The 20,443-nt window shown below is 41.0% G+C and overlaps 1 protein-coding gene across 2 annotated transcripts in view; it reads right to left on the reverse strand.

The window, feature by feature from the left end:
* VPS41 (VPS41 subunit of HOPS complex) overlaps nucleotides 1-20,443 on the reverse strand; it is a 171,644-nt gene that overhangs the window by 139,323 nt on the left and 11,878 nt on the right. For both annotated transcript variants that reach the window (XM_019710243.3, XM_074340530.2), the window contains one exon: nucleotides 3,660-3,767. In XM_019710243.3, the coding sequence (XP_019565802.1) occupies nucleotides 3,660-3,767 (108 nt within the window). The remainder of the gene's footprint in view (nucleotides 1-3,659; nucleotides 3,768-20,443) is intronic.

A 20,443-nucleotide genomic window follows, 5' to 3' on the forward strand; every position in this document is an offset into this window, starting at 1 on the left:
CTTTTCATGTTTAATTACGGAAACTTGACTCACTGTATAATCAGATTGTGCATCCAATCCTTCTGGACCATTCCCAAGCATACCTGCTTTTAACTCCATGATTGGGATTTTTGTACGTAAACAGCAGACACCACAGAGGAACAGGAAGTAGCACCTTTCCGCTGTGGTGAGCAGAATCCTATCATCTACATCTCACGTGACATTTTACAGTATTCTAAGCATCAGAGCAGGGAGTGCCTTCCATTACAGGAGGATGCAAATCCGGGAGTTGAAGTGACTTCCCTGCAAAGAGTCAATAAGTGGCAGAGCCAGAGCCAGAATTAAGAGCTAAAACACTGTCCACTGGACCAGAAACCTCACAAATGGAATACGGGCCTCAGATTAGGAGTACACGTTCTAAAAGTTAGCACAGGCTACAGTTCTGACTGTCAGCTCCTTGGCCAGGTTGGTTGAAGTCGTTCTCCATTTCGTCCATTCAGCGGTTATTCAACACACAACACACAAAAGCACCTAAAATATGTACAGACAATAAGCAAGCATGACTTAAAGGGGTGATAGTATAATGAGGGAGATAGAAAAGTTAATTATAATAAAAGAGTATGCTTAAAATGGAATAGCTCTAAGACCCCATGATGTCAGCTGTGCTGAATTTTGAACTCTGAAGGAGGAGTCACACCACAAACACTGAGGCAGATGGGGCAGGCTGTGGGAACCACCATTTTAGGCAGAGTGGATACAACTTGTTCAAAGACATGGAATTACAAAAACAGCAGAACAAAGTCTAGAAATTACAAGTAGTTTTATACAGCAGAAGCATCCAGTTAGTGTCCAGGGGAGGAGACAGGGGATGGGGCAGGAAAGGTTGGTTAATAGGAGGTATTTGAATAGTTATGGAGCGATGAAAGGTAGGAAAGTAAAGGGAAGAGGGTGTGTGTCCAAATCATAAGGACATCAGGAACAATAAAGAAGTCTAGGAAGGAGGCTCACATGATCAGATTTAAATTTCTGGAGGATTATTTTAGTAAAAGAACTGTTAGCAGTGTACTAGAATGAAAGCAAATCTGAAGGAAAACAGGTTGGTTCACAGTACATGCGTTAGTTCCAGGGAGAAATGAAGAAGGCCGCAATGAAAAGAAAGGCTCAGGAGAGGGGTACACTCACACAGGTGAGATGAGGGGGATCCAGGGGAAGGGATGTCATGAGTAAAACAGCCAAGAACTGCTATCAGAGCACCACACAGAAAATAGTAAGAAGTAAGGCTAATTACACAGAGGCAAGATCGCAGAGCGCCCCATGTACCGCATTAAGGAGCTTTGATTTTACGTAGTGGATTATGAAAATCATACAAGAGTTTTCAAATCCGTATTTTCGACAGATCATTCTGGCAACTGGGTGGCAGATGAGTATAAAGTACAAACATTATAGAGGCATGTGGGTGCAGGCAGATGAGGGCCTGCACTAGGGAAGGGGTGGCAAACAAATCGTCAGGACTTAGGAGATCTCGAGGTGGAAGGAGAGAAGGAGTCAGCTTTGGCTCACGGGACAAAGGAGGTGATAATGTCACCAGATGGGACAGAGAATACAAAATAGATGCCAGGTGACATGGCAAAGAGGATGGTTCATTACAGACAACATGCTGAGTTTCGGGCAAACACCAAACGAAAGGTGGAGATGTTTAGGAGGCACCTGGTACATAATAAGCACACTGTTCTGGGAAGGGGCAGTGGGCAGAGACCATGACATTTAAAATCAAGAAAAGTACAAATTTAGAAGAAATGTGGACAATGGACCAAGTCTTGGGGAAACCAAATGTAAGGGAAAGGTGGAGGTAAAAGGAAGTGAAAAAACCAGAGGGAGTAACAGAAATGACCAAGAAAATAATAGAATGGTGTCATGATGAAGACATTTTGAGAAGGTGAGAGCCACAGTTTTAAAAGCAGGAAAATGCACCTGAATTGGTGAATGGAGACACACAATGTGGAACATTCATACAATGGGAGACTATTCAGCAGTAAAAAGGAATGAAGTCAACACCTGCTATACCACAAGGAATCTCAAAAACAGTACACTAAGTGAAAGAACCACACACAAGAGACCAAACAATGTATGATTCCAGTTACATGAAATGTCCAAATTAGCAAATCCATCAAGACAGAAAGCAGATTAGTGTTTATGTGGGGCTAGAGTTAGGTCTGTCCTGTGACACAGCATGTATTGTTAGGAGAGAAGGATGAAATAAGATGAGGTGAAGAACAAAAGTGGACGAAAAGGCCCTTGAAGAGGACGAGGAAAACGTCCTGTGGGTAAGGATGGCCACGCATTCGGCTGAGCTGGGAAGGAAGGGCTCAGGAACCGAGGCTGAACACCCCTTCCAGTTACATGTGCCTTAATTAAACAGAAGTGACATCATCCTCGGAGTGGCTAAGGGGGAATGAGGACTACGGAAGCTGATGAAGAACAAATATATAACAGGAGGCACAATAAAGGAGAGGGGTGGAACAGAACTGAAGATGCTGGCAAAGTTAGGACGGCTAACCATTGAGAGTTAGAAAATGTATAACAATAGAAAGTACAGATCAGGGCTCCACAATGTCACAGAGCAGGGGTCGTAGGGAAATTAACACAGAAGTGTAAAGGATAAAAAGGGTTAAAAGAGAGCGCGCTAAAGACCCTCAAGTTCCAGGTACTGACAGCACCCAGAGTGTGGCCTTCATGGTGGGGGGACAGAACAGGGCAGACATTGAACTCAATTAGGCTGAACAACGGCAAGGCCAGTCTTCAGTGAGTGCAGAAAAGTGACAAGGAAGTTGGCAGACGGTGGCGCATCCCAAAGGCGGGTGTCTCAAAGGACGGGGTTTCTGGTGAAACGAGACACAGCAAGCATTCTAGTAACATGTTGAACAAGTAAATCTGTTTATAATGGATCAGAATTTGAAGTCCCATGGACTGGGTGGGGCGAGGAGGAGAAGGCAGCACAGCTGGTAAGAGGATGAAGCCCGGAGACGGATCAGACTTGGGGAGTCTGCCTTTCGTGGGGGGAACGAAGCTCGCTCATGGGGTTCACAGGGAAGAACAGGGCATTGGTTGAAACTGCCTGGCCTCCAATACTCCGTTATGACACATTTTGTTCTGGTCCAAGAATGCGCTAAGGGTGCCCTGCAGTTCTTAGCCTGCTTACAGCAAAGACCCAGATGTGGATACATTAATTCATTCAGATAAAATATAATTAACAAGTTGGGCCTTTCTTCTGATTTCTAATACCTCCAGTGTAATCCCTTCTACTCTTAAGAAAGCACTAAGCTCCAACATGGTTTCTAATCTTACAACTTTTCTACTCTATTACTTACGGTTTGAGCAATTAAATGATAGTTTCCAAAAACCACTTGCTCTGAATCTTTCATATTCACCACCGTCTAAATTCTACTTGATACATCCTTGCAGTGCTCTATGTGTAAATACACACACACATATATATGTATATGTATATAATAGTTTTGGTTGTACTTTTGATTTTCTGTTGGTGAGGAAGGAGGGAAGAACAGTGGCAGGAAGACACAATTACTATACAAAACCACCAGTAAAAGCATCAGGACTCCAAAGTAGAAACAAACTTACAGTAGGAACGACTCCCAGAGAATCCTCGACAAGGGCCACCCTACCTTGTCATGCACGGTCATGCAGCTGGCTGCGTCCTTCTGGAGGATTTCAGTCACCCCATTGGAAAGCCTCTCATACTTCAGCTTGGGTTCCTCCTCACTCTCTTCTTCCTGCACAATAGAGCAGAGAAAATAAGAGCCGTCATGGATTTATCTGAAATTGTCTAAGACTCAAAATACATTTCTTAAGGGGGACCCAGACAGGGTTCCCTCAATGACTGTCAATAACTACAACTCCAGCTAAAGGTTAAAATCTTCATATTTCACTGTTTCAACTGTGTGTATCTACTGCTACAACTGCACTGGCAAAATAAACTCCGAAGCTGAAAACAAGATTATACATACATACTTACTGTTAACAATAATCGACTGGAATATTACAGTAAATAGACAGTGTCTGGCCCACTGTGCAGAATATGCCAACAAAAGGTGAGTGGGCAAAATACTAGTCAGCATGACCTCATGGTCATAGGACACAGCAGTAACACAGGAATACAATAAACCTCTAAAAGACATGAATTTTGTGTTTCCATAGTACACATATTTCTCTCAGATTTGAGAATATCTCATTTTAATTAGAAAGATATAATTTTTAAAAATTAAATCAAAGTGAAAGAAAACTGGAAATTTTATATAAAGCAAAGTGTATTCTTCCCCTTAGATAAAAATATTTTAGTATTTATTTGAAATAGCTGATAATACATGAACAATCATTACTTAGTTTATATTAGAAAATGTATTGTTTACTGTCATATAAATAAACTTACTTATACATTATAACCTTCTTATTCATTTTATGTGTATCATTACTAACTTCATGTTTAACCTCAGTGCGTACAGCATAAGATATCCTTAATCCTCATAGTTATGGAACGCAGTTAGGAATCTATATTGACTATAATGGCTGTGAATAAATCAAAGGTAATTATAAAAATTACTACAATGGTTCAGAAAAAGATTTCACTGCATCAATATGTAATGAGAAACCAAAAACATATGCATATACCAACAACTGGCCAAAACAGAAGTTCACAAAATAATCTACTCACAGACATTTCCTTCAAAATAATTGTATCATGTTCACCTTCCAGCTAGTTTTCGAGTAGCTTGAGGCACATCAACGCTCAAAATAACTAGAAAGGCTTAACGAAATATATAGCAACACCAGTCTGAGGCATCAATTAAAAAGCTGCTGAGGCAGCCTGAACTAGAAGGACCAACATTCCAAGGTGGGGGAGAAAACATGGACAAGTGAGCTGGCATTTGACAGCCATTCTTCCTGGAGGTGTTTACTAATTCTGGGTGCAGGACACAAGGCTGAACACTCAAGCTCTGTCTGGGAAGATAAGATGGCCATTGCTGGGGATAGGGAAAGTAGCAAACTTTTTTGTATCTGTGGGGATAGGCTGACAAAAATACAGACTTGAGTGACTAAGATCCCAGTGGAAGAGTGAGGCAGCCACTTTTCCCCATAAGACAACTGCCAATTTTCAAAGCTACAAGGTGTGATAAAAAAAATATATGGTAAATGTTTAAATTAAAAAAATGTATTACAGTAAAAGACACATTACCATTAACCCCCTCAAAATACTCCCCATTGCTTCGAACACACTTATCCCATCATTCTTGCCACTTTCTGAAGCCAGTCTGAAGTCCTCTCTCATGAGTGTCTTTAGTTGTGCTGTCGTGGCTGCCTCGATATTCTGAATCGATTCAAAATGTATAGCTTTCATGATCATTTTGACTTTGGGGAAGAGCCAGAAGTCACACGGTGCCAGATCTGGTGAATAAGGTGGATGAGGACACACCGTAATATTTTTATTTGATAGAAATTGCTATACCAGAAGCGCTATATGACATGGAACTTTTCCATTGTGATCACAAGATGCGGCGAATGCTGCTGCCGAGTGCCATCCAACAGAAAGGCAGGATCTTCGATACGGGAAGTGGCGCATCAAAACTTAGTAAGAGTATGTGACAAGTTTCAATTTGTTCAGTGCAGTCAGTCGGATGTGAGCTCTGTAAAGAGGTATGTTTTAAAGTGTGCCGTAAATCATCCTCCATCATGACAATGCTCTGTATTACATATTACTTCTGGTACAGCAATTTCTGTCAAATAAACCATTACAGTTTGTCCTCATCTATCTTATTCACCGGACCTGACACCATGTGACTTCTGGCTCCTCCCCGAAATCAAAATGATTCAGGACATGGAGGCAGCCATGACAGCACAACTAAAGACACTCACGAAAGAGGACTTCCAGAACTGCTTCAGAAAGTGGCAAGAACAATAGGTTAAGTGTGTTCAAAGTGAGGGGGAGTATCTTGAGGGGGAGAATTTTGAGGGGAATCAATGGCAACGTGTCTTTTACTGTAATGATTTTTTTATTTAAACATTCACTGTATTGTTTGATCACACCTGGTATGTGAGGTCTGAGGCTAAAAAGCAAAACAGAAAGCCTCAAAAATGTAAGGGAAACGTAGAGGAAGTGAAAGAAGCAGAGGGAGTAACAGAAACAATGAAGAAAACAATATCAGAATGGTATTATGATGAAGACATTTTGAGAGGGTGAGGGCCACAGTTTTAAAAGCAGAAAAACGTACCTACACTGGTGAATGGAGAGACAAAACGTAGAACGTTCATACAATGGAAGACTATTCGGCAGTAAAATGAAGCAGATACCTGCTATACCACAAGGAATCTCAAAAACAGTACACTAATTGAAAGAACCAGACATAAGAGACCAAACAATGTATGATTTCATTTATATGAAATGTCCAAAATAACAAATCCACAGAGACAGAAAGCAGGTTAGTGTTTATGTGGGACTAGAATTAGGTCTGTCCCATGACACAGCATGTATAGTTAGGAGAGAAGGATGAAATAAGATGCGCTGAGAAAATAAGAATTAATGCTCAGGAGTCATCAGCAAATGAGGTCCTGGTGAATACCAGACTCTCAATTGGAACTCCTGGGTCACAGGGGACACAAAAAAATTGCTTACCATAACATCAATCTATCCTTGACTCAGTTCAACCCATGACTGGAGTAAGGTACGTACCCCCAATTTATCTGTCCAGTAAAGGAAAGGTGACTCTTGGAAGACAGCGAACTTCCCCTTGGAGAAAGAAAACTACTGGGGCCTCTACAATTTTTCACTTACAATATTGGCAATTCAATAAAAAATTACCAGATATGCCACAAGACAGGACCAAATGACTAAAAATCAAGAAGAAAAAAGGACTTAAAGATAGACCCCTGAAAGATATAATTACCATAAAAAGAGCTTTAAATAACTATGACTACTATGTTCAGAAAAACAGAAGAAAAGATAGAGAAAATAAAAGAAAGAAATTTTCACAAGGAATTGTAATCTGTAAAAAACAGTCAAAAATTTTAGAACTGAAAAATGTAACTGAAATTATGAACTCAATGAATGGTTTAACCGAAGATTAGCAAAGTAAAAGACATGATTAGTGAAATGGAGAACAGGTCAAAATACATCCAAAAGGAAGCCTAGAGAAGAAAAATGGATGAAAAACACAAGAAAAGAACATGTGTGATATGTGGAACACAGTAAGAAGGCCTAACATGCTTTTAATTACAGTCTCAGAAGGATAAGGAAAATGGGTGTGAGGCAGGAGCAACATTTAAAGATGCAACAACTGAGAATTTATTAAAACATGACATCACCCCAAATTCAAGAAGCTTTGCACCCCAAAGCAGAATAAACATAAAGAAAATCACACCTAGGCACATCAGAGTAAAAAGAAAATTAAGGAAAGAAAAATGACTTGTAGAATAAAGAATAGTAAGTGTTGGGCCTACTGAAGATTATACAACTGACAGGACACGCCAAGCAGAGACTGCAAACTCAAATGTTTACAAGTCTTTACCTCTGGGGCAAAAAACTGCATCTTCAATGGAAAGAGGCATATCTGTGCGTAAGTGGAAAGGATAAGACATACCAAACATCATGTCATCGTCTCATAGGTTTAAGATCAGATAATCTCATTTCACTGTGATCTTAGGAAAAAAACAAAACCACTATGGAGAGTTAAGTATATTTATTCCACCTTACAAATTTTCAGTAAGCAATGATGATCAGAAATGTGATGTAATTTCATCAAGACACACACACACACAAAGCCAAAATTCAAATTCAGTTATGATGCCCTGATCAACACACTATCCAATCTCCTACGAAAATGATGCCAGAAATCACAACAGAAGCCTCCACAATTTTTATGCCTATAAATACGAACTATATGATCAATAGAAAATGTTTAAAAATATGTTTATTTAGCAGGCACATTAAGTTATTTATTGCTGCATATTACACCAAAATGTACTGACTTAAAACAGCAATGAATATGTATTATCTTACAGAGTTTCTGTGGGTAAGCAATACAGGAGGGGCTCAACTGGGCAAGTTGGACTCAAGGTTTCTCCTGGGATTACAGGCAAGATGTTAGCTGAGGCTGCAACAATCTGAAGGCTCAACTGGGGTTAGAGGATCTGCCTCTCCGATGGCTCGCTCAAATGCTTGGCAAGCTGGTGCTGGCTGTTGGGGCAGGTGGGGGGAGGGGCTTCAGTTCCCTGCCTTATGGACCTCTCCATAGGGCAGCTTGAGTGTCCTCATGACATGGAACACAAATTCCCCAGAGTGAGTGATTCAAGAGAGAGCAAAGCGGAAGCCCCAAGGTTATATATGACCTAGCCTCAAGGTCACACACTGACACTTCTACAGTGGTGTACTGATCATAGGGTCAGCCATGATTCAGTGTGGGAAGGCAGGATACAAGGGCAGGAACAACAGGAGGTGAGCATCACTGGGGGCGATTGTGCAGGCCAGCTACAAGAGCAGTAACTAAGTTTTAAGAGCAATAAACCTGGTTAAAATCAGTATTCCATGCATATGATGAGCTGAAAAAATTTTTTCTCCAAGTATACACAAGCTATTCAGTAACAGAGTTGTTTATTTAGTAACAGAGTATTAAAATTAAAGTCAATGTACCTACTACTAATTTTCTAAGAATACCTTTAGGAACTAATAGCAACAAATGGAAGTATAATAACCAGTTAACTACAAGACCTATACTTCTTTAAAAGGGTAACTAATGATAATCAACCCAACTCAAGGAGCTGTTACATGTCAAAAAGTGATCTGTTGCTAAAATATGAAATAGCTAATTAATCAAGTCTAAAGAACCTAGAAAGAGCAAAATCACAGAAAGCAACAAATAAATACTTCTACTTATATACCTACAAGCAAGAAATAGAAATCATTACAAAGTTAATATTAAATGTGAGATGACATGTGCATTCTGAAATAATGTGTTAAATACAAATAGAATCCTAGACAGTAGTCTTTATAAGAAGATGCCACATGTTGCTCAAGTCTGGACATCAAATGTGCAACCAATGTGAAAAGTTAATTCTAGCCTCTTGACTATTTGCATAAAAGCACTCATCCACGGACCATTAAAGTTACTGTAAATAAGATTTGCCTGCCTTATTTATAAGTGACAACTAAATAATTCCTCTCACATAAACATACAAAAATAAATACTTTCACAACACAGTTCACTGAAGCATTCGTGCCAGGTTTCAAAAACCATAAAGAAAATGAAAACTCCAATATTAGGCACTTGATGTAGCATTTCACGCTTTTCTGACAGGTATCTTTTATGTTAAGTTAAAAGCAAGCTAACGGTGAGTTTTCAAGGTTTTCTTCTGCTTGCTGTAAACAAAGAAAATGGAAAATGAATCAAAAGTACAATTCACGGAGGTTATTCTGCTGTAGACTATACATCACATTTTAAATAAAAAACATTTTTCAAAAAATCAAGCAGATTTAATATAGATCTTCACTTTTTGAAAAATTTAAACAGGAAAAAAAGGCTTCTGTATGGTGTGAACTTTCATGGAAAACTACCCAGTATTAATGAAAAGCCAATCAATAATTTTTGTTAAATTTTAATAATCTTACAAACCTACAAATAAAACCATCAACAGTCTGAGTTGAGATGACAGTTAACTGCGTTTCTATGACAACCTAGTGGAATAGTACAAGTCCTGACTTGCAGCTAAGCGAAGATATGAGCAGAGTGACATTTACCCACACAAGAAAAATTTGCAGCTTTCCTTTAAAAAGAATCAATTCCACAACTAACATGGATTTTCATTAAGTACATAGCACTTTTAATTCAAGATAAGTCCTTTAAACCATCGTATAAAATTTTTAGAACACTATTTGAAAATTTAGAACACTATGTGAAATTTCATTTCACAGTAATTCTTGAGTTTTAATTTAAAAGTGAAAAACTACTTTTGCGGTTAACAAATTAAAGCAATTAAAAACTATGATTTTGATACTAATACCATAGAGTAAATTTGTGTGGAGACCTGTCACCTAATTTAGATTTCTATATCAACAAAAAATATGCATTTTCACCACATAATTTAAAATTTGTGTACAAGAAAATTTTTGGTGTTTTTAACCAATTTTTCATGTTGTTTTATTAACTTTAGTCATATCTTTCACACATCAGTATATTTCATATACCATTGCATTGTTACAGCCCAAATGCAGACTTGGATTTTATTTTTTTTAAAATGTGTGTCACATGAATTTTGGAGGTTAACAGAAAAATCATTATATTTTCTATTTTTACTATTAATATAGAATTTAAATTTTAATTCTGGATATCATTTATTAAAATCCAGTTTTATCGTATTTGTTTTGTTTCACAAAATAAAATTATTAGATAGACTGAAGGAGAAAGGTGAGATATCTTATAAAGCCTAAGCTAAGCTAGTGGAAAATGCCACCAGTTGAGCTCTCCTAGACAGTTCAGACTCACTCTATGGAGACACTTTTACCCCATTCCGCTTCACCTAAGAAAGACCTCACCTGAAACTCAAGGAATTTTAATAAGGTGAATGGTTTAGTTGGTGTCATTCCATCAACTACAGCTGACTAGGAACAAATCCTTTTAATAAATATCCAATGTTTTAAAATTAGATACTATAGGGAACACTAACATCCTCAAAAAAAAAAATAAAATCTTGTTGTTTAAAAAAAAAAAATGCAGCTTAAACTTCCACAGTGTAAAATCAAGCATTAATAAAAAGCAAATTAATAATCAAGCATGGGTATGAAGGTATAAAAACAAAGTCCTTCCTCCTCTAGAACATTCTCTCCAGAATTCTAATTACCTACGGAAAATTGAAATATTCAAAACTGGTAGTCATCCTTATAAGTTTAAGATACTTAAAAAAAAAAATCATAATCTAATACCAGAACATTTGAATTTTAGAGAATTTGCATTTTAAAAAATTCTCTCTACAAATGATTCACTTTGTAAGAGGCCCATGATATACTCTATTTCTTTTTTATCACTATTTATTGGAGAAGATAGAGGGAGAACAGAAAAATAAAACAAAACACAGTTGGTGTCAAATACAAATAAGACGTTAAAAGGCATAATTGAAATTAAACTCTAAGTCAATAAAACACATAATTTGAGTCTCAAAAACTAACAAACTTTTAAGGAACAGATCTATCACTACAACACAGTATTATCAAAGGCAGCAGACATAGTCAAAAACTACATTTCTTATACAAATAATATATAAACCTTAGGACATCTCCAAATATGCTATATCAATCTTGAATGAGATAGCACTGTGCAAAAAGACACTAAAAGTAAAATTCAAAATTAATCAAGGACTAATGAGGATTTTAATTAGCTTTGTATTGCCTCCCCAAATGAATGCCATTTCCTTAAATGGGCAAGTTCAACTATTAATTGTTATAGGTAATAGTTCTATGACAGAAAGATGATTTTATTTATAAAAAAAACTGACTTATCTGGTAGTAAAGATGGCTATATATATATATATACATATATATATATATACATATACATACACACATATATATATACATACACACACACACACTGTATGTATATATATACATACACACATCTATATATATATATATATATATATATATATATATATATACACATCTTTCTAAAATGTCAAAACTTATCAAGAAAAGTACATAAATAAGCTGAGAGAGTAACTTCTGGTGTCCATTAATAACACAAGGTATTACAGCTGCCTCAGCGACCAAACTTTTAAAGAAAGTGACATGGAGATAATGGAATTCATCTGCAATAAAACGACCATGGTCGAAGCTCCCAGGACGCTTTTCCATCAGACTGCTGACAGACATGCAATTACATTCTTATATGAATGCAAATAATGTTGTTAAATTATTGACTTTCAAGCAATATTGCTACTACTTAAAACATATATTAAATCCAAAAAAGTAGCAGAAATTAGGAGCTGGAAAATGTAATCTAGATGACAGGAGTCTTACTTTTTCATACAGACAGTCATAACGAGTCTACTCATATCCACATATTATTTTTGAGAACATAAAATACACATGGTTAAATAAGTGGTCTTCCACCAGAGGGGATTTTGTCCCCCCAGGACACTGACTTGGCAATGTCTGGGGACGTTCTGTTGTCACAAACGGGTGTGGGGAGAAGGTGCTATGGGCATGCAGTGAGTGCAGGCAGGGAGGGTGCTAAGTGCCCTGCGATGTCAGGACAAAACAACAAGCTGGTCAGTAATGCCAAGGTGGAGGGGCCCGGCGTCCAATTCCACAAGATTAAATACTGTACAGGCATTAAGATCTGTTGTTAAAGAATAATAACAAAGATAAATGTTCTCTAAACACCTCATTAGGTGGAAAAATAGGTCATAAAACCTGCTTTCCATGATCCAAATTTTAATAAAGAAATGTATATACATATTTGGGGGAGAAATGAAAAGAATAAACACCAAAACAGTAACCTTCCTGGGCTTTAGCTTCATCTATAGAAGGGAAGTGACAATAGGACCCGTATCACAGGGTCGCTGTGACCACCACAGAGGACAGCCAATCCAAATCGCTACTGAGTGCTACTGCCAATATTTTCTAAGTTTTCTCAAATAGACATGTATTATATTTATTACGGAAATAAGTATATGACAAAAATAATGTTTTTAAAGCCATTGTTCAACATCCTCTTGAAAACTTTCTATCTACTGAACCAAGATTCTTATCTCTCAAAGCTGCTTTCCTTACCATAACACTGACTAGAAAAGTGAGAAAAAGTTGAGCCTCTAATAATTGAAGAGCTCTACTTAAGATTCACAAGATATGCAGTCTTCATAAAACCTGGTCTCTCCTTTGCCCTGTAGTATCAGAATTTCATGTTCAATTCAAGGAGAAAAAAAATAAGGTGAAGGGTCCCATGCCCTAAGCCAAATACCATAAACAGGATCAACTCCCATCATTTATTTTATATTGGGAAAGCGATAAGAATATATAGAGAAGGACAAAAAAAATGAGAAAAGCAAATAAGCTTTTCATTTCCTTCCAGCCATATGGAATAACCTCACCAATCTTCAAGATATGCCATTCAGGTGGACAATTTCCGCCAGTAAAGCCAACATAACCCTCTTTCCCTTCCTTCCCAATATCCCTTGGTGATCACAAGATCCTTAGAAGCAGGGTTTATGTCTTTTCACTGTTCTGAACTTCACCTAACAAAACTGTGGGTACCTAATAAAGACCAATGAAAACAAAAGTACGCAGTAACAGCAGACGGAATTTAGTAAAAAGCTTTCTAAGACATTCTCATTGAGATTTCCACAGACAAATCCAAATCATAGAGTATCAGCCCAAAGGAACCTCAGTGATCATCTAAACTATGTCTTAATGTACAGACACAGAGAAGGGGGCAGGGTGAAAAGTAGGGAGGTAGAGGCATCAGAGAGGGAAGGGGGAGGCTATTCTGAAATAGCGCAAGTGAGAATTAAAGATAAATGTACAGAAATGAAGCTCTCTCATCTTCTAAAAGTAGCAGCACAGAGGTCCTGCAAATGCAGTTTTCATGAAAAACACACTTGTTTACAATTCACATATTTATTCTTATACAGAAAAGGAAAATGCTACAGTTCTTTGGATTATTTTATGTTTTAGAGGAGATTAAATACCTCTCAAGCATCTTTGAATTGCAGATTCCAGGTGCAAAGATGCACCTTCTACCCCCACCCCCAAAGTCTGACAGCTTCTCAAAATTTTCCATGAACAGATAAAAACCTACAATAGCAATAAAAGTTAAGACAAATGGTTATCAAAATCAAGGAGACGCTAATACTACTTATGTTTAATATAAATTAGAGTTCACGACACACCATGATTTGACGAAAACATAAACTGCCTGAACAAAAGGTAGACCCCTCTGGCGCTCCCACTAATCCTCTGTGCCCAGGACCCAGCACACACACCCGCCCCACGCCTTAGCGCTGGCTCTCCCGGACGAGCTGACTGCAGCCTCTGCCCACGTTCCCCCACACCCACACTCGCAGCCCTGGCCAGCAATGGTCTCCGCCTTTCTTCTACCCGCAGAAACTGCAGCCCCTCAGAGCGGGGCAGTGCTTTGTCAACGGTCTCGGTATGCCAGGCCACTGAGAGCAGGAAGGCGGGCGCTACAGGGAAGCAGACAGCACTAATAAAGGGAAAAGTAAAACTTCATTAATAAGCCAGGAAACTGAGTAACTATTAAGTCCAAGGATTAACACCTGTTAGAGACTGTGGGGGCAGAGCCCCAGAAAGTAGTTTCCAGGCTCTCGGCCTCACATAGACAGGTGCTGGCTCAGGTAGTAAATGGCCAACTGTGATTGCATGGCCATCAGCTGTGGCTAGTTGGCCGTCAGCTGTAACCAGTGAGCCACTGGCCACTAATATAACTGCTGTGGCTACGCTAGAAGAGAGAAGAGAGAAAGATGGGGGCTAGCAAGAAGATGGTGGCTGGGCTGGCAAGCGTGGGTGGCGGTTTGCGGACAGTGTGGATCCAGCCTCCAGTGAGAGTCTAGTGCCGCCAGAGAGAGAATATAGTGGTATGACTCCCCTACCTATGGCTCCGTGGGTGTTCCTTTTTGGCCTCACCATATCCTGCGTTCTTGTATGGGGAGCGGGAGCAGAGACCCCACAGGCCGCCCCGCATGACAAATGGTGCAGCGAGCAGGGTCCCCCGCATGACAAATGGCACAGCGAGCAGGGTATGGTGCCGGCCAAAGCTCTCCGAAGGACGGTGGAGCAGTTTGTGTGTATGAACACTTAGTCTCAGGAAGACCAGGAGGAGCAGCTGCCGGAGAGCTGGACCCCCGTGGAGGGGTGGGAGGACGTGGACGGTTCTCCCACCAGCACAGGAAAAGCCATGCAGCTGCTGCAGAGATGGAGCCCCTTGGAGAGGTGGAAAGATGTGGACGGTTCCCCAACCAGCACAGGCCGGAGAAAGCGAAGGTCGTTGCAGCCCTGTGGGCCGGGGAAGTTCCTGGTCAGGCAGCCCGGATGCAGGACTTATAGTCCCAGGAGGTAACGCTTGCTGAGTCCTCCGTGGGAGATGAGGGTGAGGTCAAGGTCATCCCTCACCCCCAGGACAGCCCTGGTGAATGACTATGGACTATGGGGCCTACCATCCCTAATTTAATGGACAGCTTGACTGTTTGTTTGGGAACATACCACCATGTAGTGGAACTGGGGGATATTTGCTTTTGTCTCTTGACTGGCCGCCATTGAGAATATGTAAGCACCTTGATTGTGAGTCGCTGTTGTTCCAGCAGGGTACCCTGAGAGGCCCAGAGAGAGTGGCAGTGCCCTGAGAGCCCTGGCTGAGTCCAGGAAGTCTGGCTGAGCCCTGAAGATACCCTGGCTGTGCCCAGGAAGTCGGGCTGTTCCCAGAGAGAGTGGCAGTGCCCTGAGAGCCCTAGCTGTGTCCAGGAAGTGTGGCTGTGCCCACAGAGAGTGGCAGTGCCCTGAGAGCCCTGGCTGAGTCCAGGAAGTCGGGCTGTTCCCAGAGAGAGTGGCAGTGCCCTGAGAAATCCTAGCTGTGCCCGGGGAAACTAGTGGTACCCTAAGAAGTCCAGGAAGTCTGGCCGTGTCCAGAAGCACTGGTGGTGCCCTGAGAAACCCTGGCTGTGTCCAGGAAGACAGGTGGTACCCTAAGAAGTCCAGGAAGTCTGGCTGTGCCCAGAAGCACTGGTGGTGCCCTGAGAAACCCTGGCTGTGCCCGGGAAAACTAGTGGTACCCTAAGAAGCCCAGGAAGTCTGGCTGTGCCCAGAAGCACTGGTGGTGCCCTGAGAAACCCTAGCTGTGCCCAGACAGCCTGGCTGTGTCCAGGATATTGCATTCACCCCCAGGCTCCTCGCACAGGGCCCCTCGCGGAAGATGCTTGTCGCGTAGATTGTGAGGCGAGAGCCTGTAGGGGTGGAGTGTGGGGGCAGAGCCCCAGAAAGTAGTTTCCAGGCTCTCGGCCTCACATAGACAGGTGCTGGCTCAGGTAGTAAATGGCCAACTGTGATTGCATGGCCATCAGCTGTGGCTAGTTGGCTGTCAGCTGTAACCAGTGAGCCACTGGCCACTAATATAACTGCTGTGGCTACGCTAGAAGAGAGAAGAGAGAAAGATGGGGGCTAGCAAGAAGATGGCGGCTGGGCTGGCAAGCATGGATGGCGGTTTGCGGACAGTGTGGATCCAGCCTCCAGTGAGAGTCTAGTGCCGCCAGAGAGAGAATATAGTGGTATGACTCCCCTACCTATGGCTCCGTGGGTGTTCCTTTTTGGCCTCACCATATCCTGCGTTCTTGTATGGGGAGCGGGAGCAGAGACCCCACAGGCCGCCCCGCATGACAGAGACAAAGTAAGGCAACCATAGAATAAAATGAGAAAAGTCATCCATGTACTACAGCCTGTCTCCTGCAGAAAGGCCCAGACTTTTTAGCAGCGAGTTCTATTAACAGCTCTCACAGAACAGAAAATTCCTATTATTTAAACTGCCTATAATAGGAAAACATTAAAATCTTCTCAATTCATTTTGAAACACTGATATCCTAACTCCCACAGAGTGCATCAAGGGGGGGTGGGGCCTATATAGTACAGTCATCTCATGTAAGAATTTAAATGTAAAAGTCCCAAATGGAACACCATCAATCAAATCCAGTCTGAGAGGAAGGAATGCCTCAGTCCTGACAGGTTACAATCGGGCCCTAACTGTACAGTGATTATCATTTAAACAACATTCTTTAACAATTATCAGAAGAGGCGAACACATTTTCATACCTATAGCTCCTGACAGTGTCATCAGTTTTATCACAGCATCACCTGTATGCTTTCCCTTGGTGGATGTATTTTACTCCCCAAATCCTGACAAATAAAACCTCATGAAAATGGCAAGGGAACAAGATCATCCAATCACATTATTTATTGCATTAGTTTCCCATCACTGCTGGAACAAATCACCACAACTCAGTGGCTTAAAACAACACCGATTTGCTGTCTCACAGTCCAATCCAGACCTCACGGGCTGAAATCATGACGCGAGCGTCTGCGTTCCTCTGGAGGCTCTAGGGGCGAATCGTGTCCTTATCTTTTCCAGCTGTTAGAAGCCACCAGACTCCTTGACTGTGGGGCCCCTCCTCCATTCTCCACCTTCAAAGCTAGCAAGGATGGGTCCACACCTTCTCACATCACATCACTGGACATTCTCCACCTCCGTCCTCCACTGATAAGGACCCTTGTGAGGACAACGGCCCCGCCTGGAGAGTCCAGGACAGCCTCCCAGTCTTAAAGTCAGCTGATAAGTAACCTTAATTCCACCTGAGTTTCCTTTGCCATGTAACATAACATACTCATGGGTTCCAGGGGTCAGAATAGACATCTTTGGGAGGGCACGAGTCTGCCTATTACTGAGAATAGTATAAGGATGAGAGAGATAAAAATAATGGTGGGCTATGGAGCTGGACGCCCCAAGCCAAACCCAAAGCTAAAAGACAGTTCTCACTTGCTCGTCCCAAATCAGTTCATGACCCTTTGAGGGATAACACAGTTCTCAGCTTGAGTTAAGCCAAGGGTAGTGGTCCTTGGTATCTATTTTTGGACAAATGGATTTCCCAAAACCCTGTTTTCACACCTCCAAAATAAGGACATAATGCCAATACCACAGAATTGTGAGGATTAATGAAATCAATTCATTTACTCACTCACAAGCAGCTCTGCTCATGAGAACCCAGTGACACGGTCCCCACCCTCATGAAAGGACCCGGCACAGAACAGGACAAAAGTAACAGAAGGGCAGTAGCATGCTTACTGAGCGAAGCGCTAAGTGCACACCATCTCCTTTCGCAGTTACCCAGAATGCGGCCCTGACGAGGGTCCTAGCTGTCACCATCCGCTGACACACAGCACAAGAGCTTCTGGGAGCATCAAAGGCATTCTGCCCACAAACTCTCCCAAGCCATTCCAGTCAGGCCCACCGCCACCTGCACGATTCACCACAGCTGCTCGTGTAAGGGTCACCGGTGGCATCGTCTGCAGATCCCGGGTGAATCCCTAGACGGCGTCTGATTCCTCCTCAGCAGCAGCTGGCACAGCTGACCGAGCTCCCCTTCCAGAGACACATTCCACCCCCAGCTTCCTGGACAGCACTCTCATTTGGTTCTCTTCCTGCCTCACTGGCTACTCCTTCTCAATCTCCTTTGATGATTTCCTTCATCGGCCAGATCTCAAAAATGCAGCAGCACCGTCCAGGTCCAGGCATCAGGCCTCTTATTTACGTGACCTCCGTCCCTACATGCTTTCATCTGGTTTCATGGTTTTAAACACCATCTACATGCTGACTCACAAACTCTTGTCTACAGCCCAGATCTACCGTAGTCTCCTTTATCCAACTCCTACTTGGCCTTTCCACTTGGATGTTTAATTAACATCCCCAACTTAAAACAGCCACACTGAAACTTCTGAGCTACCCCCCACCCACCCCTCCCCACCCAACCATGAGTGCAAAACCAGTCCTAGCCAATTTTCCCCAATCTCAGTTAACAACTCCACGCTTTCCAGTTATTCAGCCTTGGTTCCTCTCTTTCACTTACACCCCCTACATCCTAGTCAGGAAATATACTGGCTCCACTTTACAAAAACCCTAAATCCTTCATCACCTCTAGCTAGAGCTCAGCCAAAGCCTCCTAACTGATCTTGCTACTTCCTACTTGCCACCTACTCCCTGGATTTTTTCAAACAGCATCCAGAGTGACCTTACTTAAAACAATGACCCTCCAACGGCTTCCCATCTTACAGTAAAAACCAAAGTCCATAAATTCACTTACAGGCTCTACGTTCTTGGCTAGCTACCCAGTACTTCACTTCCTACCACTCGGCTCCAGCTCCACTCACATCCTCGCTGATGTCCAGTATGACCTCACTTGGTGGTACTCTATTTGCTCTTGCTTTAACCTACAAGACCTGACCACCCAGAACAAAACTGTGCCTCCTCAGCCCATTCCACAGGCCCCTTACCCAGTGTTCTTTTTTTATCCACAGCATTCCCACCTAGTTTTTTTCTTTTTGCTTACTGCCTCTCTCTTTCATCAAATACTGGTGTATTTGTTGAATGAATACAATGATCAATCAGTCTACCTGAGACTGCCTAAAATAATTTTTCTTCTAGGTAATGAAATTATAAATTCTGTTCAAAGATATACAAGTATCACACCAGAGTCATCTTTCCAATCTCTAACAAATGGCAAAAGAAATAGAGGTTCACAAAGCTGTATTTCCATCCAGAAAGTTTCTACTAAGTTTCCAAACATAATTTTTATAATATATGCTTCAAAGGGAATGTTTATCCATGCCTGAATGATGCAATAATCATCAGAACCTGTTAATATTAATAGCTCATTAAATGAAAGCAAATTTTTAATCCAAAAACTATTTGGCAGGATATATTATAACCCATGCTCCATTTTTCTCAGCAATCAATCTCATAACAAGGTACATTACCATTTTAGTTACCAGTTGCTATCAATTTGTTTATTAAAATTAATACGTGTAAAGAATCAATTTAAGTTTCAATAAATGATTCACAATGTTCTACCCACCAGGTAAGATAAATTATTTTTGTGTGATGCATTTTCTGATTAAAAAAAGCTGTCTCCTGATTTCTCACAATGACTGGTTTTCATTTTAATAAAACTGAAAAAGAGCACTGCTTGTGGCCGGTGCATCCAGAAGTTGCACTTTATTTTAATATTAATTTATCATTCAAGATAAATCACATGTAGATTTATTCTAAATAGGTCCAGCTATTTCTCAGTCCACTTGGTTTATTAAAATTAATATATCTAACATATTCAAGGCCTCCTAATTGTGGTATTTGCAAGAACTAAGCCAGACCTGAATGGACATCTTTTTAGGAGGTATGTTTATTAATAATGGTAACAAATGTTATAGACAGAGGTGACACTAATTAACTCTCTATTATTATATAACGCTGCCCAGGCAAGGGGTAATGTAATTTACGTGCAATCTTTGCTTCAAAGGCACACACTGCAGGCACAACAGGTCTTACTTGAACTATTCAGTTGCTTTCACGAATAACAAAGGCCGCTGGAACCCACACCTGGGAAAGCAGACCTTACTACATATCAATTTCCATTAGGCACTCTTCTGTTTGCCACTGTTCTTTAGCCTGGTGGTTTTTCCCTTGTTATTCTTCTCTTCGCTGTGCAAGTTTAGTCTTGAAATGTTAGGCTAACAATTTGATGCTTCTACTGCTAAGTTCTTTGTACCACACACTAAACTCGTTTAAGAAAAGGTGGCATACACTTCCAAATATATATCAAAGTAAGCAGGGTTTAAAAAAGTACCTATCTCCATGAA

Source organism: Rhinolophus sinicus, chromosome 4 (genome assembly GCF_057876585.1).
Source record: "Rhinolophus sinicus isolate RSI-liver-muscle chromosome 4, RSI-T2T, whole genome shotgun sequence".
NCBI lineage: Eukaryota > Metazoa > Chordata > Mammalia > Chiroptera > Rhinolophidae > Rhinolophus > Rhinolophus sinicus.